The sequence below is a fragment of the Sebastes umbrosus genome, chromosome 23, assembly GCF_015220745.1.
Source record: "Sebastes umbrosus isolate fSebUmb1 chromosome 23, fSebUmb1.pri, whole genome shotgun sequence".
In the NCBI taxonomy this organism is placed as follows: domain Eukaryota; kingdom Metazoa; phylum Chordata; class Actinopteri; order Perciformes; family Sebastidae; genus Sebastes; species Sebastes umbrosus.
Window position 1 is genome coordinate 7,904,245 of NC_051291.1, and position 22,158 is coordinate 7,926,402.

At 42.6% G+C, this 22,158-nt stretch overlaps 1 protein-coding gene across 1 annotated transcript in view; it reads right to left on the reverse strand.

The window, feature by feature from the left end:
* Positions 1-17,589, reverse strand: part of celf2 (cugbp, Elav-like family member 2) — a 227,166-nt gene extending 209,577 nt beyond the window's left edge. The window contains exon 1 of the mRNA XM_037760415.1: positions 17,328-17,589. Within this exon, the coding sequence (XP_037616343.1) occupies positions 17,328-17,380 (53 nt within the window). The 5' untranslated portion in view covers positions 17,381-17,589. The remainder of the gene's footprint in view (positions 1-17,327) is intronic.
* Between the last annotated feature and the right edge of the window lie 4,569 nt (positions 17,590-22,158).

The following is a 22,158-nucleotide window of genomic DNA, read 5'->3' on the forward strand; positions in this document are numbered from 1 at the left end:
GTCAAAATCTGGCGAATTAAACTGAAACTCTTGGCTACTGATCTTCCCAGAGGTAAGTGGTGAAATAATGTTGGTCTGATTGGTCTGATCATGTGTAGAAAATGAATGCATGAGGGAATATTTTCAAACCACGAGTAGATGGAATTCATATTTAGCACCACCTACTGCACACCAATTAGTCATGACAGCGTTCTATGAATAAAATATGACAACGGAAGCCTTTATTAGCTTGCTATTATCAGGACGAGTGCAATGCTATCAAAAAGAAAGTGCACTAAAAGACGTGTGGCATCCACCAAAAAAAAAAAAAAGCTCAGCATCACCTTTCCCCGGCTGCTTAATTTTCTGCAGGGGCGCTAATCAAGCGCCTGTCTCCGCTCATGAATGTAGAAGGGAAACCTTGGAGCATTTAAATGTGCATTTAATTGCGTTGGTTCTGGAAGCGTCGTTAAGTAAGAGCTGGGAAATACATTTCTTAATGCGACTTAGTGATGCCCGGCAAATCAAAGACCATCAAGCGAATTAATGAGGGTGAGCGGCGAGCGCATTAAGAGTAGAGACGGAGCGCCTCCATAAACAAATACATATCTCTCAACTAGACAGCAGGGACGGAGGGATAATGTGGAAGACGTAATAAATAGACTTCCCTGTCAATAGGCATGGTACGCTATCCATTCCAGCACAATGTGCCCCACTTTAATAGTGTAAACACACACACATTTTTCTTCCACTATATTTTTAAAAAGGGAGACAGATGCTTCTTCAGCGGCGTTCCTTTGCTCCTGTGAATAGAGCTGAGAAAGCTTCTAAAGGAGAAAAGAGGAGCGGGCAGGAGGTGGGGGAGGCGGCGGTGGCGGTGGCGGTGGCGGCGGCGAAGGAGGGGGCACAGATGAAAAAGAAGAGAGAACTAGAAATATGAAACCTTCCTGGTTATTAAAAGCTGTCTTTGCGAGGGCAGCGCTCCTGTCGTTAAGTACTCTTTCAATTATTAACGGCGCCGCCGCTTTCATCCGCTGGCGTGTGAATGCCAATACAGCACCGACACACACTTTTCAGCGCCTGCCTTCTTCTCTTTTTCTACTTGGTAACAGGCAAACACACACACAATCATCAGGTATTCAGCTGTAATTGTCGCAGGAGCTGCGGAGAGAGGGCAGGTCAGCGGCGGGAAGGATTATATAAAACGGGATGTTTTGAGAGCTCTACAGCGGGGAACAGATGGTCAGAGACAAAGAAAATAACTTTATCATCAAGGCGGATAAAAAAAAAACACTCAGTGAAACATTTTTCAACCTGAGCGGGCAGGCCTCTGGGGGGAGCTGCAGGTATACACCAACAGCGCTCAGGTCAGGCCCCAATTTGGGGCATTTTTCTCAACTGTCAAGTGCCCGTCAAGCTTCGGCAATAAAGAAGAAGAGATAAGGACGGAGATTTGGGATAGTTTTGGACTGAGCTTCTGGGCAATAAGAGAGGAAGCTTTTAGGGGTGTTATCCCGCCTCTCAGTTTCGCAGCTCCAAAATGTTCCCGTGCCTCCGATGAGACGGGCTCATGTGACAGATTACCAGCACAAATGCGGCTCGGGGACAAGCTGGCACGGGGAGAGATCCAAACACAACACCGTCAGATATAGAAGTGTGTGTGTGTGTGTGGTGCGAAGACAGACAGAGACGGATGGCATCCGGTAGAACGGCGGGATCATATTCAGGCCTGACGTACTCGCTGGATAGGAGGTAATAAGATGTCGTCTGGCATTAAAATACAGGACATCACTCACATATTCATGCATTCATGGCTTCGTGGTTCAGGGAGTGAAATCTCATTGCGAAAATGGCTTCATTAATTGTTTGTAAATGATATATACATCAGCCACTTAAAACTTTTTGGTTGCCAGGTTGTGATAAAGTCCTTATGGCTGCTGTTAATCCCCCCCTAGCATAACCTGATATATGTTTTTTGGCACAAAGAGCCATTAATTACAATTAGGGCTGTCAATGAATTAAAATAGTTAATTACAATTAATCGCAAATTAATCACACATGTTTTATCTGTTAAAAATGTACCTTAAAGGGAGATTTGTCAAGTATTTAATACTCTTATCAACATGGGAGTGGACAAATATGCTGCTTTATGCAAATGTATGTGTATATTTATTATTGGAAATCAATTAACAACACAAAACAATGACAGATATTGTCCAGAAACCCTCACAGGTACTGCATTTAGCATAAAAGAATATGCTCAAATCATAACATGGCAAACTGCAGCCCAACAGGCAACAACAGCTGTCAGTGTGTCAGTGTGCTGACTTGACTATGACTTGCCCCAAACTGCATGTGATTATCATAAAGTGGGCATGTCTGTAAAGGGGAGACTCGTGGGTACCCATAGAACCCATTTTCATTCACATATCTGGATGTCAGAGGTCAAGAGACCCCTTTGAAAATGGCCATGACAGTTTTTTCTCGCCATAATGTGGAGTGTTATTTAACCTCCTTCATGACAAGCTAGTATGACATGGTTGGTACCAATGGATTCCTGAGGTTTTTCTAGTTTCATATGATACCAGTATTTTCACTCTAGCTTTAAAACTGAGTCTGCTACGAGGTGAAACGCAAGTTGTGTCAATGAGTTACAGAAATTAGTGATTAAAACGAATTTGCGTTAACGCGTTATTATCACGTTAACTTTAACAGCCTTAGTTACAACGTATAACACATTTAAAAAGTATGCTTCATTAGACAGTGGTTTCGTTTTTCCACTCAACTTCCCAACAATAAAAATTAAAACTGATTTCAGAGACTGGAAAATCTTTTTTACAGCATTAGAAAATTTACATTTTAAGAAAATCTTTTTTTTAGGACTCAATTAAAGACAGAAATGATGAGCTGGAGATGTTTTTTGCAGCGTGTTTTCCGTATGGAGAATCCTGACTACGATATGGAGAGGTGAGGCGGTCACAACTATCTGTGGGCCTACTTTTGGGCTCTTAAAGAACACTTGTTCTAAAGCGAAGCCCAGTCATTCTGCCCATTGAAAGTTAGCAGAGTAGGGATTGTTGGACTGAGCGGGAGCGCTGCTTATCGACCATGGCCGGGCGCGTTTCCACTCTGGAGATGGGACGCGAGGCGCTGGGGCGTGCTGACGACCGTCCCCCGGGACTCCTGTCCAATTACAGCTCAAAATGAGCCAGGAGAGCGCCGAGATTGGGCTGGGGCGCGCCGAGATGATGATGGAAGGAGGGAGGGGGCTGAGAGATGGAAAGTAAAGGGGGCCAAGGATATGAGTAGCACTTGAAATTAATGGGGCAGGGTGGAGCGGGACTCCCAGGGGCTGGCAGAGGGCCCGGTGATGACATTAACTCCGCCCTCAAGCAGCCATTAGAGGGCGAGAGGTTCCAGTAATCTCGGGACACGGAGCAGAGAAGGCTCACAAGGTTCCCCCAGATTGCAGCGCCGCCGCCGGGCTGCGCTCCAGCCACGAGCGGCCCAGAACATCGGCCACGGCGAGTTAACTGTGCCTGACACTATTAGAGGAAGCCTGATGCTCAATACAACTCATGAAATCCTTAAAGCGTGATCGCACAACTAAGCTGAGAGTGTCAGGATTTCAATTCTGACCCACATCACGTAAAAACTGACAAATTGAAAGATTTCAGCAAAGATTTTAATAAGCGCCGGCGTTCGGAGGGCTTTCATTTGCAATGTCATATTTGGACGACTCTGCTGCGAGAGCTATTAAGCAGAAATGTGTTCGTCTATAAAAGAGCTCTTCTGTGTGTGATTGCCATTTAATAGCCGGCCATACGTTCACGCTCCAGTCTCGCTTTAATGTTGCGGCGCACCGGGGACCGTCAGCGAGCGAGGAGAGACAACCCAAGGCCTCGAAACATCTCGTCCAAATTGCCGTCATCTTCCAAAGCGCGGCGTCGAGGGGATGAGATGAAATGTTGTCTTAATGTTGCTGTGGCGGAGCTCATTGCCTGCACATTCAGTTGGTACAGCCAGGAGATATGACACAGGCTGGAATAATAACACACTGACAGCAGGATTACAAGCATAAATCTTTTTTGATTACACGTTTGATGCCGATGTAATTAATACGAGACTGATTGCGTATCGGACGCCATGATTGTCTAATTCTACATTCAAGTATCATTTCTACTGGTTGTAATGGAGAGTTTTAGTGGGTCATGATGGCCTGTATTGCTTTTCAGAGGCTTCCATCAGTTAAATCCTATCAATGAGAAAGTGGGACAGAAAACAGTCGTAGAGTTGAGAGAGACGGAGAGAAGGACAACCAGAGAAACACATTTAAAGTTTTCGCCGGGAGTCAGCGACGCTTTTAATACATACAGTCACATCAGTGGCACATTAAGACAGTGTAACCACGGCAACAGACACCGGGATTATGTCAAAGAGAGGCAGACAAAAGATCCAAAGATGCTTTGTTTAAAAACAGTGGCAACACGGTCCAGAGAGAAAAGAAAAAGAAAAGAAAAGACTTGACTAGACTAGAAATAAGCAGGTTCCAGGAAAGAAAGCTAGAAATATACTATGTATATACTCAGGGCTGCGAGGGCAGGATTTACCGCTCCCGCTGAGTGTGCGTCGTTGTATTAATCACATCGTGGGGAAATAAATCTGAACACACACATTTGATGCATTTTGGGGACTTGGATCCATTTGGGAACATAAAACAGATCCCCGCAAGGTAAACCCTGATATTTTAGGGTTAAGGGGCCGTGTCCACCAAAGCTTTTTTTTCCAGAGGCAAGCATATTATTTTAATGCTTTGCAATGGGAGCTCCGCGCATTTACGCTATGGTAAAAACACCAGCAGCGTGGAGAGGCACTGAGCGTCTATTCTACGATGAGAGCTGCATGTTTGGTGTTTTTTTTCAGGTCGCCGAGAGCTGAAAAATGTTCAACTTTGGGGAAAACGCTACGCTCGTCACTGTCACTCCAATCACAATGGACGAGGGGCGGGACAAACAGCCTAACCACAAAGACGTGATCAAATGTGTTCTATTATGAGCATGTTGTGGTCTTATTCTGTATGTTATACTAGTGTTTTTGTTGTTTTTACTGTGGACATGCGAAATTTGTATTTGGAGCCCCTCACCCCGCCACTGGCGGCACCGCTCTACGGTTAGGGTTAGGGTCCAACCCCCCAGAACCCTAACCTTAGAGCAGCGCCGCCAGTCGCCGGGCAAGGGGCTCCAAATACAAATTTTGCCTTTAGGGCACCAAAAGGGGCTAGAGCCGGCCTTGCATGAGGACAACGTAGTCCTCATGCAAGGCCGGCTCTAGCTAGTCCACACTAGCTCCATAAACCGCCACACACATCACAATGGTTTTAAGACTAGATTTAAGATTTTTATTTTCATAAATAACTGTATTTATTATTATATAAATAAACAATGGTCCCTGATAATGTTGGTTAGTGTTTAGTCAGTTTATTTATTTGTTAATTTGTTACCTCAATGCAGAAAATGAGGAAGGGCGCCCACCAGCTTTTTTTTCAAAAAAAAAAAAATTTTTAGATTGTATATCAGCACTCCCCAGAAGGTGGCGCTGTAGGCGACCGCCTATATGGCCTATGCCTTAAACCGGCCCTGTCCCCAAGTCTGGAGCGCTGGACCAAAACAATTTCCCTGTGTGGGATAATAAAGTTAATCTGAACCGAACGTTCGTACTCGCCGACGTGTTTCCTCGGCCACAAAATCTCATGAACCTACAAAGACTGGCGGGTCGGTCCTCTCTCTCAAAGTGCCACAGACTTCCCTTCATCCAGAACAAGTACTCCACCTTGTTTACTTCCGCGTATATTCCGTATCGTAGCAACCAGATGCAACCGAAGCGTCTCAGGCATAGAAATAGATGGTCTCAGCTGAAAAAAACGCTGCGCCTCCAAAGCTGAGAGTTTTCAGAGGAGCGCCTGGCATTTGCAGCTGGGAAAGCGTTATATTAGTAGTAGTAGTAGTTATGGTTAAAGTTTGGATAGGCAATGTCCCTATAAGTGACAAAAACAATTTTGTTATGTGTCTTTGAATGTGCTTCTGTTTATCCTCAATCTATGACACTAAAAACCTCTACAGGAAGAGCTGAAGTTTCTGATTCCCACTTCTTATGCATGTCTCTCTTTATCTCTCTCTTTCTCTCTCTCTCTCACACACACACTCACTCACTCAGTATGAGATGTAATGACCATGATGGCTCCAGGCTCTTTCTTGAGTCATCTGACTGTGAGCAGAACATTAAGCAACAGTCCACTCCCATAAAACACACACTGTTTCTGCAGCTGCAGTAACACCGTCGGGTCTCCTCCCGCTTCTCTCCTGCTCTTCACTACTTTACTCCACTCTTCACATTTCCATCTTTATGCAGTTTTTTGGAGAGCCAAATTCAGCTAAGGCCAGGTAGAAGTAAGACAACTCACTGCTCAATATCTGGCTGCTTTAAAACTTTGCTTTGCAGTGAAGTCTTTGTGTACAAAAGTGCATTGGCTGGACAAAATAAAAAGAGCATCTTATAAGAGAATAAACCAATAAAATGCAATCCTAATTGTAGATGTAAGGTGTTTCTATTATTTTGTCCACCCCCTGTATAAAAGCAGTGAACAGAGGTAAACGCTTGTAGCAAATGCCACTTCAAAGTGTATTCAGTAATCGACAAGTTATCTCAGAGACAAGTTGAAATACTGACGTGTAACTGCTATAAATAACAAAGTCACATGTCCACAAACTAGCCAATCACAACACAGCACCGACAGACATGCCAAATGTTGCAATGTGAATACTGCTTTGTCACTTCCTGCTTCTGCTACTTGATGTCTTTATGATGACCGTGAGTTTCTTGAAACTCCAACAGTTAGTTATGAAGTTATATCATATTTTTTATATAACATTAACGCAGAACACAGACTTCACTTATAGATTATATGAATACGCCGCACGGAACATTGAAGGGAAGTTGCATAAGATCCAGAGTTGCATAATCTCTTTTGAAATGAGTTATAATAATGTCATTAGACGGCGTTAGGAATCACTGCGCGCTGGTAGACACAATGGGAACATTACGTTACATAAACCGACAGAACGCCGGCGTCACTTTCACCCTGTTCAGTCGGAAAGACACTTCCATTAAGGAGCTGACCATTAAAGCGAATGGTGAGATAGTTAGACTCTGCTCTTTAAGGGAGCTCTCAGAGAATCTGCACAGCAACACAGATTCTGCTGTGGAGACCTCATCAGCCCTTAACAAACACCAACATTACATCACACACTGTCCCTTTAAATGTCTTTATGAATACTTTAAATCAGCATAGAAGTTTTGCCTATGATCTATTTGAATTTAATGTAAAGACAATCCAAGTAGAACCTCTAATGTCCAGCACTACAACATGTGAAAGGGGGTTTTCCTTTATTTCTGACTAACTGACTCAAGAGTCTGGAGCCAATCAGCTCTGGTTATTACCTCATACAGTATTCCCGCTGTTTGCGACTCCACCCTGCAGCGCTGTTCCCCTTTTCTACACTATGTAAGAGTGTGTGATCTTCTTGTGCAAGTCCAACTTCTTATTCCTACTCTGGTTTCTCTCTTCTTCACTTGCCAGTATCTGTCGATGTCATACAGCTTCAGCTCCCCCAAGACCATGACCTCTGACTTCAACCCTCCTCGCTAAATCTGTATCTGGGTTAAACTGGGGAACCAGCAGCTCTCAAAACAGAATTGGGTTGTCTACCTCCATCACGATGTAGTTTGACTCGGCTGAATTTGTTTAACTATCTAAATATGACAGTTGTTAGTACACATAAACCAACACTGGTTGTATCCGGTTGACTGCGATTAAAGCAGACTGTGAACCCTCTGCAGTCAATCAGCTGTACTTCCTGTTCTGTTCTCTCCAGGCAGTTTGCATTTAAAAAATAAATAAAAAACACACTGCTTCTTCTCTATTTTCACTTATCTTTCTCTTGAGCTCACTCTGTTTTTTCTTCCTTCTTTTCCCTCCCTCCCTCCAGGGTCACCATCTGCATGGCAACACTCGCAGCGTGACACTTCCATAACCCAGGAGGAGGAAAGAGAGCGACAGAGCACAGACCTTTCTCTCTCTCTGTTCACAGGCCACCCATAATTCATTAGCTCTCCCTCTCATCCACTCTATATTTTTCTCTCTGTGCAGTGTGACCAACGCGGGGTTTCTGAAAGCTCGTTGTGGATATTTTCTGGAATGAAGGTGCTGACGGTCGCCATTCAGCATGTTTTAAATTTGACCATTTTCATGCCAGACCTCATTCAGAAAAAGCTATATTTTAGACCGTGAAACAATGAAATGTCCCATTGGAACCAAGGATGGTATTCACAACGATGCATACTTGGACAGTATAGTCAATCAAACTGCATCTTACCAATAATGTCAACAATATATAACCTTCATAACTTTTTAATATTAAGCTGATTCTTTCTTGAATGAAGGTACTTACAGTTGATATTTCGTACTGCCATTCATTTAAATTTGACCATTTTTCATGCCAAGTCTCTTCCGGAAAAAGCTATATTTTAGACCGTGGACCAATAAAACTGTCCCATTGGAACCAAGGATGGTATTCACAATAATGCATACTTGTACAGTATAGTCAATCAAACTGCATCTTACCCATAATGTCAACAATATATAACCTTCATAACCCTACATCATTTTTTTGTATTAAGCCGATATTTTCTGGAATGAAGGTGCTTCATGCTGCCATTCAGCACGTTTTAAATTCAACCATTTTCACGCCAAATCTCATTCAGAAAAAGCTAGATTTTATACCGTGTAACAATAAAATTGTCCCACAGAAACCAAGATGTTATTAGCATACTTGTACAGTATAGTCAACATCATCTTACCCATCATGTCAACAATATATAACCTCCATAACCCGACATAACTCTATAATATCAAGCCAATATTTTCTTGAAGGAAGGTGCTTACAGTCGATATTTCGTACCGCCATTCAGCACATTTTAAATTTGACCATTTTCATGCCAAACCTCATTCAGAAAACGCTAGATTTTACACCGTGGAACAATACAATTTCCCATTGAAACCAACGATGGTATTCACAATAATATACACTTCGGTCAATCAAACTGCATCTTACCCATATACAACCTTCATAGCCCTACATAACTTTTTTAGTATTAAGCCGATATTTTCTGGAATGAAGGTGCTTACAGTCGCCATTCAGCATGTTTAATATTCATTTTCATGCCAAACCTCATTCAGAAAAAGCTATATTTCAAACAGTGGAGCAATAAACAACCAAAGATGTTATTTACAATATTGCGCAATATAGTCAAACAGCATCTTATCCATATCCGCCACATTTATTGGCTGAATTACAAACGTATTAGCTTCTTTTTGCGAAATAAAAACATCAATAAATGGAGAACATATCCATCTACATACAGAATAATGTTTTCCTTCATAGCCTCTGGTACTGAACAGCTCCAACCTGACCTGCTCAAGTGATCCTTGCAAAACCAAACACTCTCTATGATTGGTCAGTTTTTCATTTGGCCTCTGGTCATGCATTGTCTGCATTTTTTCTCCTTTGGCTTCACTTTGAGCATCCATCAGTCACACACACAAAGAGATTTAATTCCTTTTTTTTTTTTCCCTTATTTTCACCGGGCAGAGTGCCAATGTTTTCCTTTCCTTCGCTGACTCTCACCCCCTCATCCTCCTCTCGCTCTTCTTCCTCACCCCTCCTCCTTTACTCCGCTAAGCTTTCCGTTTCAGTTGCAAGCGAAAGCTGTTTATTTATTCAGACAAGATCTATTTTTCCCTCTCAGTTTTTCTACCCCCCACACCACCACCATCCTTCTCTCTTTCTCTCATCCTCTTCCTCTTTTTCCCCCCTCTGGTTACATGCTTGTACAGGATCACTGTGAGTAAAAAAAAAAAAAGGAGGGAGGAATCCGATGCGCTGGAAGAGAGTGGAGGAAATCCGCTGAGGTGAAGGAGAAATTTCAGAAAAAGAAGGGATGTAAAGAAGGTTGAGAGTCTCCACTACACTTCTTGTGTCTCTTAAGCCATACGACACACACACACAGGTATAAAGCTTCTTTATGAGCCTGACCGCCGTGAGAATAAGACTGTAACAAAGTACAGCAGTAAACTACAGCCAGAGGGAATGATTAGTGTATGTGTGTTTGTGTGAAGAGGAGGAGAGAGTGTGAGGAAAGAGAGATAGAGATGGAGTGCCGTGCTCCAGGTGGTGCATTATTAAACAGATTTGTCACGTTGGGGCCAATGGCATTAAGTGTGTGTTGGATGCTTGTACGTGTGCAGAGGCTAATGTATAGGGTTGCACCGAGCAGTTAAAGGTGGGATAGAAAATGAATCAAAGGAAAAAAAAAAAGAAGCAAATTGGCCTCTCAACAGGGGGGAAAAAAGAGAGAGAGAAACGGGAAAAAAGAAATGAATGAAAGACAGAATGAAATAAAGAAAAGGGTTAAAAATAAAGATGATGAAAGCATAACAAGCACAGAAAGAAAAAAGGAAAACAAGACAAAGCAAAACAAAAAGACAGAAAAAGAGAAAGAAAGGAATGACAGAAAGAAAAAGACAGTCATGTGAGGTGTGTGTGTTGTGTTTCTAAATCCCTGCGGCTGCTGTTGACTAAGCTGATATGTTGTTGGGGCGGAAAACAGCAGACAAAAAGAGCAGCTACTGTATCTGCTATGACAGGAAACAACACTTGTTTTAGTCAAAAATAACATTAAAGAGACAGACGGGGTCCTCTGTGTGTGTGTGTGTGTGTGTGTGAGAGAGCGCTGTAAGCCTGCGGTAGGTAATCTGACTTTTGGAAGAAATCAAGCGAGATGAAGACTGAGTCTGGGACAGGAACACACACACACACACACTGTAACCTCTGAAAGGCTGAGAATGATGCAGCAGCAGCTGAAATATACGAGCGAAGGCAGAACAACAGCGAGGTTTTGATTTTGACACGGCAGGAGGAGGCACAGAAACTACACAAAGACTTTGATATATATTTTAAAATCCGCCCTCTTACTGTCATATACTTTTTACTCTTGGCAGAATGGAAAACATCTAACATAAGATGTGACCTTTCAAAGCAGAGGTGATAAACATTTTCATGCTCACATGAGCAGAATCTGATTACATTAACACCATGAGGTGTGAAAGAAGAGTTCAAATCCTTTATGTAGGTGAAACTGCAACACCACGATGGAAAAACACGACACATCACAGGTCAAAGTCCTGTATACAAAATGCAAATACTCAATATGCAGCATGACTCCTGTTAGATTGCAGGATTTAGTGCAGTGTTTTACATCGGAGGCAGAAATATGCAACAATATAAATATAATTTTATGAAATAAAACATTAAACTTCAGGGGAAAAGAGCAGAGATGCTTGTTGTTTAGGGTGTCGTCTACTAACTAAACTGATCATGAGATGAAATGTGTCACCATGTGCTGTATGTGGCTTACCAGCGTGGCTATAGAAGTGTTCAAAAGGAAACCACAGACCGTTACAGTGATATAAGGCAGAACAACAGCGAGGTTTTGACTTTGACGGCAGAAGGAGACACAGAAACTACACTAAGACTTTGATATCGATTTTAAAATTTGTCCATTTTCCCTCCCTTAACTTTACGTGACACTTTGACCTCTGACCTCTCCATTCAAACCAAACATGATAAACATGTTCATGCTCACGTGAGCAGAATCTGACTAAATTAACATCATCAGTTGTGTAAGAAGGATTCAGGTCCTTTTGAAAACACGACATCACACGCAGAAGTCCCTTATAGAATATGTGAATTGAGAATCCAAAGTAAAAGTGCTCGATATGCAGCATGAATCCTGTCAGATTGTAGGGTCTAGTGCAGTGTTTTACATCAGAGGCGGAAATAAAGACCACCGATACTGACTAAAATAGATATTATTTAATCAAATAAAACATTAACCTTCAGGGGAAAAGAGCAGAGGTGCTTTTTCCACACAGTATGTAAATGACTGTGGCTGTGATCTACTCACTAGATTGATCATGTGATGTTTGTGGCTTACCACCGCGGCTATAGAAATGTTCAGAGGGGAACCCCAGACCTCTATATTAATAGATGTCACCATATTTATATTAACATATTAACATATGTGTGTTATCTTATTGTAACTGGGCCACATGGAGCTCATTTGAACAACTTTATATACGTTTGTGCAGCTGAAATGAATCGATAAATACGAGTCAATAGACGGAAATTCATTAGCAACGAGTTTAATGATCAATTGATTAACCGTTTAAGTCATGATTTTCTGCTTTTCTCCGTCTGATTTTATAGTAAACTGAATATCTTTGGCGTATTGTCTGGACAAAACAAAGAAAAAGAAGAAACCGTTTCCTCAGGCTCTGGTAATGTAAGGTCATAAAGGTTTATTCTTCACTTTTATAGACATAACGATTAATAGATTAATAAAGATGATTTGGCAAATCAACTGATAAAGAAAGTAATTGTTTGTTGCGGTCCTATATACTGTTGTTGAATCTATAAAAATGCATTATATCTCATAAGATCATCTTGTATTTTGTGTGTAAATCGACAGATGTGGAGTAAAAAGAACAACATTGATGCTTTAGGACACTACTTTAGTAAATGTACTTCTTTCCACCACTGTAGATCCCATATTAATAACAATAATAGAAAATATAACTATGATATGAAAGGGTGGCATTGACGGAACAATATCCAACTTTTAATAAAACACAGTGTGCTTAACAACACACACACACCTGGGTGAGTCTACATGCTGCTCTCTCTCCTGTAATCTCTAGTCTTTCCCTCTCTTGTCATCTTCCCTCTGTCTCTTTTGTGTCTCGTGACGCACTCTCTCTCCTCAACTCTGTTATTATCTCTCTCTCTCCCTGATTCCAGGGCGGTTCGGAGGAATCCAGCCCTCCCTCTCTCTTTCTCCCTCCGCCCGCCCCGTCCGCCTCCGTCACTCGGATGCTGAATGCAGTATTGTTCTCCGCCGCCACAAAGCTTTGATTGACAGCTGTGGGAAGCGGAGAGTGAATTTGGAGTCCGCCCCGCATGGCGCCCCGACCCCTCCCTCCCTCCGTCCCTCCCGCTGCCGTCGTTTCATTTAAACTTGTCACCCGGCTTTTTTCCTGCATCGTTTGAGCGATCGAGTCTATAGGTGCATCCATTTGGCAAAAAACGCCACAAATGTTATGATTTAAACATCGCATCTCCACAGAGAGGATTTTATATCCAAAAGGTGACTCAACTTTAATCTGCAAATCAAAATGTGAGGGTTAATTTACAGTCCCTGTTCTTTTTCTAACACCAGCCAGCTCCAGAGTCTTTCCTCTCGTCCAAACCGACAACAACCTCCGATGCGCTCGGAAGCAGAAAAGCGCAACATACGTCGAAAACCTTCTAAGGTGTTTCCTGCCAGAATAAATCCCCTTGGAAACAGCTTGTTGGGACATCACACAATCACTGAAACAGCGTCATCGTTTGCATGCGTCAAACTCAGTTGCGGTCAGGGAGCCAATCAGGGCAGCGGAGACCGTCCTCATCTCGACGGAAAACCAAATTAGCCTCATTTCTACGTCTGAAAACACAGCGACGGAAATGATGGAAAAGGACGAAGGAAAGAGGAGTTTTCTCTTCGAAAATTAAGAGAAATTTATCAACTTAATAGTGGATTTTGATTCATAATCAAACATTAATGACACCTGTCTCGCACTATACATTCACTTCGGTGTATCGTGACAGTCCGACATGCTTGTCTCTGAGCTTTTTCCAACATGACAAGAAAGAAATTCTTAAAACTCCCATCAATTTCTAAGCATGCAAAAGCTGCAATTTAAAGATAAAAACAACTGACTATCGGCAGCTCCGTGCCTTTACGACATGTTTTCCCTCTAACCCGTTAGTTAAACCAGTATAATCCTGAGCGGAGAAAAAGGTCCGGCTTACAGATAAAGCACCGCACGCACTCTCCCGCCACACACACACACACTATCAGAGGGGATTTAAAGATTCAAACAGTGGTCTTGGTAATTAGGCAGATGGATTTGTGCCTCTCTTTCCCGGTCCAGCGGGATATAAAGCGACACATAATGCAAGCGGACGAACTCTTTAAGTGGATTAATTAAAACCAACACTGCCGGGTCAAAGGTCAAGCCCCCTTTTTTCCGCTGTCAGCCTCCCTTCGCTCTTCAATCCGAAGCTGCGGGACGGCGCGCACCTGCGTACGCGATAAAGGATTCAGATGATTGGATGACCCCTTGAAGAGATATATATCGAGGAGGGGAGAACGGAGCAAGCGGAGGAATGTGTGTTTTCACATTAACTGCTGAAAATACGCACAACTAGTTTTGGTCGTATCTCTCTTTAACGACACACTTTCGTCTTTAACTTCCTGTCTCTGAACATCCAGAGATGATTTAACCAGACAGTAATAGAATAAAAACCTGAGCTCTCCTCTCTCTCCCCTCCCTAATTGAATCCAGAACACACCTCGTCTTCGCCCTGTGTGTGTGTGTGTGTGTGTGTGTGTGTGTGTGGTAGCTGGATGTAATCAGATGGAATTAATATGCATGCTGTTTCTCATTATGGCATAACTGAACTGCACTTCAGATATGTGACGTGCACCGCGAGAGGACACATTTCTACCATCCATCCTCTCTGGTGTGTGTGTGTGTGTGTGTGTGTGTAGAAGATAGAAGAGATAGTGAATGATAACACTTGCTTTAACACATGCATGCACACACATTTGTCACTTGCGTTAACTCCTTATTGCATTTAAAGTAAATCAGATTCCACAGAGCTGCATTAATCAGCTAATTGTGCTAATATGCATATCATGCTGGCTAATTGTGTTACGGCGGCGAGGGTCTCATCTTTCATCTGCACCCATACTTTTCTTCATAACGTTTTTAAAAATCTTCGTTACGTTTTTACCGGCGAATACGGCGAGTCGACGGGATCGCCGCCGTTGAATTCCGACTCTCCAGCTGCGTTATCAAGAGATACAATTTAGAAAAAATGATATTTAACTAAATCAAGTGATTGTTCTTCTTTGTTCAGCTGCTTCTGCTGCTGCTCGACAACAACAACAGTGGGAGCGTGACAGAGGTGAGTCTCATCACGGAGACGCAGAGAACGCCGCCGAGGTGCTTCATTATCATAAATGATTGAGAAGTGTGGGCGTGAGTGATCATTTGTGTGTGTGTGTGTGTGAGAGAGTTTGGTGAAAGTGTGTGTGTGTGACCCCGAGAGAGTGTGAGTGACGGGCCGGCGGTAAGCTGATCTTTATTAAGATGCGCCGTCTTTGGAGAGGGACAGCTGCTCCTGCCTCTTATCTGGAACGACAACGGTTTAATAAAGAGAGGAGACAGAGGGGAGGTAAATAATCCTCCTTCTCTCCTTCCATGCATCCTTGTCTCCTCTTTTGCTCCCTTCCTTCCTACCTAACGACTAATCTGACTCTCAAAAAAGGTGACGACGAAAATTTAAACTACCTTTGGATTCCCTGTGCAAACGTTTGCATTTGAAACTCACGTTTGACCTTTGACCTTTCAACTTTAAAGCCAACATGGCTCCCGATATGTTGATTATTAACTCGTTATCTGCCCTAAAACGAGCTAAAAGCGACGCCACCAGGAGATGTGTCCTCGTTAAGCAAATAGACGGAGAGGAGAGGAGAGTGTGTCCGCAGAGAAAGTCTGTACCGCGGCTATTTATGAGTGTGTGTGTGTGTGTGTCTCAGGTCAGCTGCATGTCCTATTTCTCAGTCTGGACGGTCACCACTGCCTGTTTGGGAATGACATCATTTATCCCCCCCCACCCTCCTTCGTCCATCAGCAGTTTACTGAAATATGCCTGCTCTACATTACTCCACTCATTTTCTATTTTGGATTTGTGGATAATGGCGTTCTGGATGGAGGGCAGCGGGGGGATAGGGATGATAAAAGAGGGGAGAGGCGGCATTAAAAGAATAATTTGAGGGTCTTGAGGGTTCTGTCTCCTCTCTCTCCGTTTCTAAAATAGAATTTGCGATAGTCCCTGCCGCCGCCGCCGAGTCCGTCCAGGGAATAATGACTTATTTATCAAATGGCTGAAATATTCAGGGACAAGGCCTTTTTTTAAAATCCGGCTTTTAAATTCATAGGCTTTTTTTTTTTTTCTGCTGCTGACGCTTAATGACAGCGAATGTATTCATAGTGATTTGCAGGTTCCGAGAGATAGAGCCTATGAGTCTAATAGCTGTTTGACAAAAAGGGAAGAGTGCTCACTCAAGACGAGGTGATTCACCTTTGACCTCAGGGGAGAGAGATTTCGGTGAATGAAAATTCAGCATCACCATCAGGAACCGCCTCCTGCTCGTGCCAAGAAGTAGTAAACGGCTTGTTGCTGGAGCAGCAGCATCAAAACATGTTTTGCAAAAAAAAGCTGCTCTGTTGCAGGCAATCAGCCATGAGTAAATGTTTCAAGATAAATTCCTAGAGGGGTATACTTTTTTTTTTTTTTTTTTTCTGGCTCTCCACCATTTTTCAGTGGGGTGGCTGTGGCTCAGAGGAGTAGAGCAGGTTGTCCACCAATCGGAAGGTTGGTGGTTCGATTCCCCGGCTGCTCCGGGTCACATGTCGATGTGTCCTTGAGCAAGACACTTAACCCCAAATTGCTCCAGATGTGTGTGAATGAGTATTTATATTAGATCCTGATGGGCAAAGTTGGCACCTTAGCAGCCATCAGTGTATGAATGTGTGTGTGAATGGGTGAATGCTGACACTTTGAGTGGTCAGAAGACTAGAAAAGCGCTGTATAAATGCAAGTCCATTTACCATTTACCAAATCAGCTGGGTGGGGGGAGAAGAGGAGGAGGGGGGAGGAAGAAGAGGAGGAGGAGGAGGAGGAGGGGGGGTGGTGATGATGATGGTGACAAATGGGTGTTATTCTTACTTCTACACTGGAATGGAAGTTTGGAGATGGTGGTGGTGGTGCATTGTGGTGATGGAGCACTGTGAGGAGCAGCATCTGGGGGGTTAATGAGATGTACACAGACACACAGAGCAGCTTGCATGCATCAGCCCCTCATGACAAGAGCAAGAGGAGCTCAGAAAAGTAGCTGTGTGCTCGGGCGCAAGATTACAGCCAAACGGTGCAATCCAGTCCGCGCGTAATTACGCACCGCAGCAAAGCGAACCACCCTTCTTTTCCCTCTCTCTCTCTCTCTCTCTCTCTCTCTCTGCTATCACCCTGTTTTTACATCGAAACATTGACCGTGGCGCTTACCTTAACACGTTCCAGCTTTTCAGAGGGTCCAGGTCTGAAATGATAGAAACCATGGTTCGCTTGGCTTTTGGGCAGCACCGGGAGAAGGAGAGGGAGGGGGTGCGGCGGCGAGAGAAGAAAAAAGATCGAAAGAAAAAAGCGGCGCAAAGGCTGTAAACTCCGTCTGCTGAATGGCAGCGATTGCTCAGGATGCAACCCGTCCTGGTTGTTCAGTGGGTGATGAGCGCTGTCACAGCTCTCTCTCTCTCTCTCTCTCTCTCTCTCTCTCTCTCTCTCTTTCTCTTTCTCTCTCCGCCCCCTCCGCGCTGCAGACGCGTCTCCAAAGAAGCCTCCTCTGAGATGCAGAGAGATGTACAGTATAGAGGAAGAGAGGAAGAGGAGGGTAAACCCCACCTAGGAAACTCGTTTACCCATTTTTTCCCCCCATATATATGCACACCTGAGGGAATATCAGTCTACACATCTTTTCTTTTTTTTTTTTTTTTTTTTTTTTTTTTAAGGCTGACATACTGTAGAATTTGCACACTGCAAAAAGTGTCCATATCTCATTTTTTAAGGCTTAAACCTCTATGAGGATGTTTTGGGTTTTTTTTGTCAATGGGGAGGATAGGAGTGTTTTAATTAAAAAAGAGGCAGGTCACTGAGAGTAAATGACACTTATTGTTAGAGATAACAGGATAAATAGACTTTTTTTTTTAAATTTACCTGCAATTAATACATAATAGGGCTGTCCTCAACTGAAGAAATTCTTAATGGAGTAGCTGATTTAATCGATAGATCTATAAAACTGAGTTTCACACAAAAGCACCGCTTTAAATTTGTGTTTATCGGAGATGTGTCAATGATTTTCTTAGAAATAAGTCAATCAGCATGAAAAAAAAGCATAAAAAACGACTAATCGACTAAAGAAATCTTAGTTTACAAACACCAAAAGGACCTATTAATCAACTAAAAGATAACATAATTAAACCAATTAACAAATTAAAGTTTCCCCTAAAAGCAGTTTTTTTGCACACTGCAAAAAGTGTCCATCTCAGCATCTTGTTTTGTTTCATTTTTAAAGGCTTAAACCTCTATGAGGATGTTTTTTTTTTGTCAGTGGGGAGGATATGAGTATTTTAATTAAAAAGAGGCAGATCACTGCGAGTAAATGACACTTATTGTAAGAGATAACAGGATAAATAGATTTTTTTTTTATTTACCTGCAATTAATAAATAATAGGGCTGTCCTCAACTAAAGAAATTCTTAGTCGATTAACACTTATATGATTTTGTCGACTAATTAAGTAGCTGATTCAATCGATAGATCTATAAAATTGAGTTTCACACAAAAGCACCACTTGAAATAAGTCATTCAGCATGAAAAAAAGCATAAAAAAACGACTAATTGACTAAAGACTTCTTAGTTTACTAACACCAAAAGGTGTCAACTTATCGACTAAAAAAACCCATAATGAAACCAATTACCAAATTAACGTTTCCCCTAAAAGCAGGTTTATCCTTGAGCATAATTAATCATCTAATGTTTCATTATCCAACTAAAGCCGATCCACTTGATGTTGAATATTTTTACAGCTCATTCTGAACAGTTCATCGCAGCCCTGCAGAGAGCATCTCGCTCTCAGCGCTGACTTCCTGTCTGACACCACCACATCCTGTTGATAACTGTTTGTTTTTTTTCGTACTTTTTCTCCTCCCCTCCTCCCTTAGACATGGCAGCAGATGCGTCATCCCGTCTCTGGCGATAAAATGACAAGGCAAAAGCCAAGTCCCACCTACTCTCAGCTCCTAGCTATGTGCTCATTGGGAAGAAAAAAAACAAAAACAGATGAGCCCCCGATGGAGGAAGAATAAAAAAGATCTGTGTCTGTTTCGGATAATTGTCTGGGACAACAGAGCAGAGTCCGTGCCAAAGCCGTCGGAGTTACAGCACAAGTGGTTTTGTTATTTTTCAAGGTTATGATATCATTAGTCATTGGACATGGGCTCAACGGTCAGTTTGACAGGAAACTGCTGTGGTTTGCCCCTTTGAATATAAGACATTACTTACATGTTTAAATGTTTAATCCATGTGCATTTAGAGGAACAAAAGGTTCTCTACAATAACGAGGTTTGAGGTCATTTCCAGCCGAGCGGAAACGCCTGTTGCAAACGGAGAATGCGAGCTCCCGAGCACGCTGTAGGTAAGACAACAGTAATGCAAAGCTACAGCCCGGCGCGCTCAGCATCAGCAGCCATACTGCACCGGCTTTAAATAGACTCAATTGGACATCTGCTTCACTGAGGAGGAGGAGGAGGACGAGGAGGATGGAGAGAGTTGACAGCATCTCTCTCCTCTTCCTCTGTCTCTATTTCTGTCTCTCGCAGCTCGTATAGACACGGAATGCTCTCACACATGCACATCAGAGAGATCAAACAGAGTTTAGCTCTCCGCTGCACAGCTCTAATTTCTGCATAATAATCACGTTGGCGGGCCTGATGTCTCGGCGAAGGTGTTGGTGATTTCTGTGCGAGTTAGCGATGCATACGTACGTGCACCTGTCTGCACGAGAGAGTGAGGGTGAGACCGTCGACTGTGAGGTCTTAATTATCATCTTTACAACTGGTTTTCTCTTCATATAACAGTACACGCTGTCCAGCGGTGTGTCTTAGTTTGTTCTTTTCTAGATTTTCTTTCCATGAACTTTCAGTAGAAAGCGTTCCTGCTGACGTGCAGGACTTTGCAGCGATGGGCAGTATTGAGTTTCTCTCAAAACATATTCACTGTTGCAAATCTGTTGTATATGAATGTAATTTCTCAACCTGTTCTCACTCCCAACTCGTCAAATATCGCCGCTTAGTCAGTGCCCCTTGGCGTCTGATACCAACGCACCCTTTAGTGTCTGTATGAGACGCACCAGGCTTTCAGTTATCTCCAATGTAAACCCATCTGCGTCATTATTAGATGGTCAGAACAACTGACGTAGTATAAAGAGCGAGAAAGTCCGTTTAGGGAGGTCGGGGTGGATGTTTGGAGACCGCTATACGTGTCTTGTGTGCAACCAAGACAGCGTTGACTTATTTTACTGTAGTTTTGTTACGTTACTTAAAAACACACAATGCATGTAACGAGTAGAAACTGAAACGCCGTCTCTGACACGTCCAAAACTGACGCTAGCATCACAGTTTGGGCCACTGACCAAGCGTCTGTATTTCATAAGTTAGGAGTGAGAACATGTTGAATTTCTGCAAGACAGATGTGGCCATAACATTTGACAGTTTATCAATGAAAATCCAAAGTGCTCCAATGTGAGGCTTTGTGCTCTCTTTCAGAAACATGTTGGACACACCGCGTCGGTCTGGGCTGTGGTTCATAATCGGGCTACAGTTTCTATTGCAATCTTTATTTAACGGCAACACAACGAGGTGGAAACACACATCTGACTTTGCTCTATTTAGTTTCATGTTAAACTTCCTGTTACACTCAAAACGGTTCCCTCTGCAACAGGAACTGAAATAAATGACTCAGAGGTCATCGGGTATGAAAAGGGCAACCAACCGGTTACATATCTACAATAATAATAATTATAATTAATAATAAACTAAATAATGAAGTAATAAACGTAGTGCTACTATCGGAAGAAGTTCCACATTAATAAGGGATGACTCTGACATACAGCAGTTTGTTGGTCATGAAATGAAAAAGTCAGCTGTTCATTTACTTATATTATTAATCATTTGATCTATTTTTTTAATCACAAATATGGCTCATGTATTTAAAATCCCCTGCTGCTTAACAAGACTTTGACTCAACGCCTTCCTGCGTCACACATAGCTCTGTGTCATATGTGTCACATACCTGCCAGCCAATCAGAATAGAGCATTCTCAACGGCTATGGTACGATGAATAATGTATAATTATTCAAACTAAAGGCATATAATGTACCATTTTTATATAGTTAAATCATAAATGAGTAAAATAAACTCAAGAATAGAAAGTAAATCAAAGTGTAATAGATACAGTAACTATAGTTACAGAGGTGTTAATTCTTGTTAAGCTATGAAAGGGATCAAAAATGATTCATCTCTCGCAGTTGACTACCTTTCATATTTTTTCCGAATTAAGGTCACACGGTGGTCCACCGGAAGGAGGCGGGACTTCGCCTCTCTATAAAGCTCTGTTTTATGGCAGTAAATGGGGCCAACAGCTGCATCGTGGTGAGTCAGGAAAGTGGAGGAAAGGTGCGACAGCGTGGCACAAACCAAGATTCACACTCATGTCGCTCCGTGAACTGGGAACGCGTATAATTACAATCAGCTGCCTCTGTGTGAACACACACACCCTTGCTCTGTCACTGATCCCATTATTCAGCACGGAGGATTAAAAACCCTCGGACTCTTACTGGCACACACACACTAACACACACACTCAGGTATTGACACGCATGTACTCATCATGCTCCGACCGAGCCAAAACAATATCAGCATGATAAACACCTTGTATTTCCCCCCCAGCTTCTTTTATTCCACAAAATCAGGCAGATCTGAGGACAAGCCTTGAGGTTTATGTCATCATGCATATGTGATGTGCATTTCAAATCTAAACAAAGTGAGTGTATCTTAAAACCACCCACTGAATACAGATTCCCATTTTACCTCAATCCATTTAAAAGGGGGGTGGTGTTGGGGGGGGAGGTTGGAGATGAGAGGAAAAAATAAGCAGAGGAGAGGATGTGGATGAAATAAGTATAGGGGGATTATTTCATAAACGACAGAATTTTCTTTTCTGTGTAAGTCATTTGATCCTGTCAAATATGCCTAAAGCCATACGCCCACGTGCTCATTGTCTGAA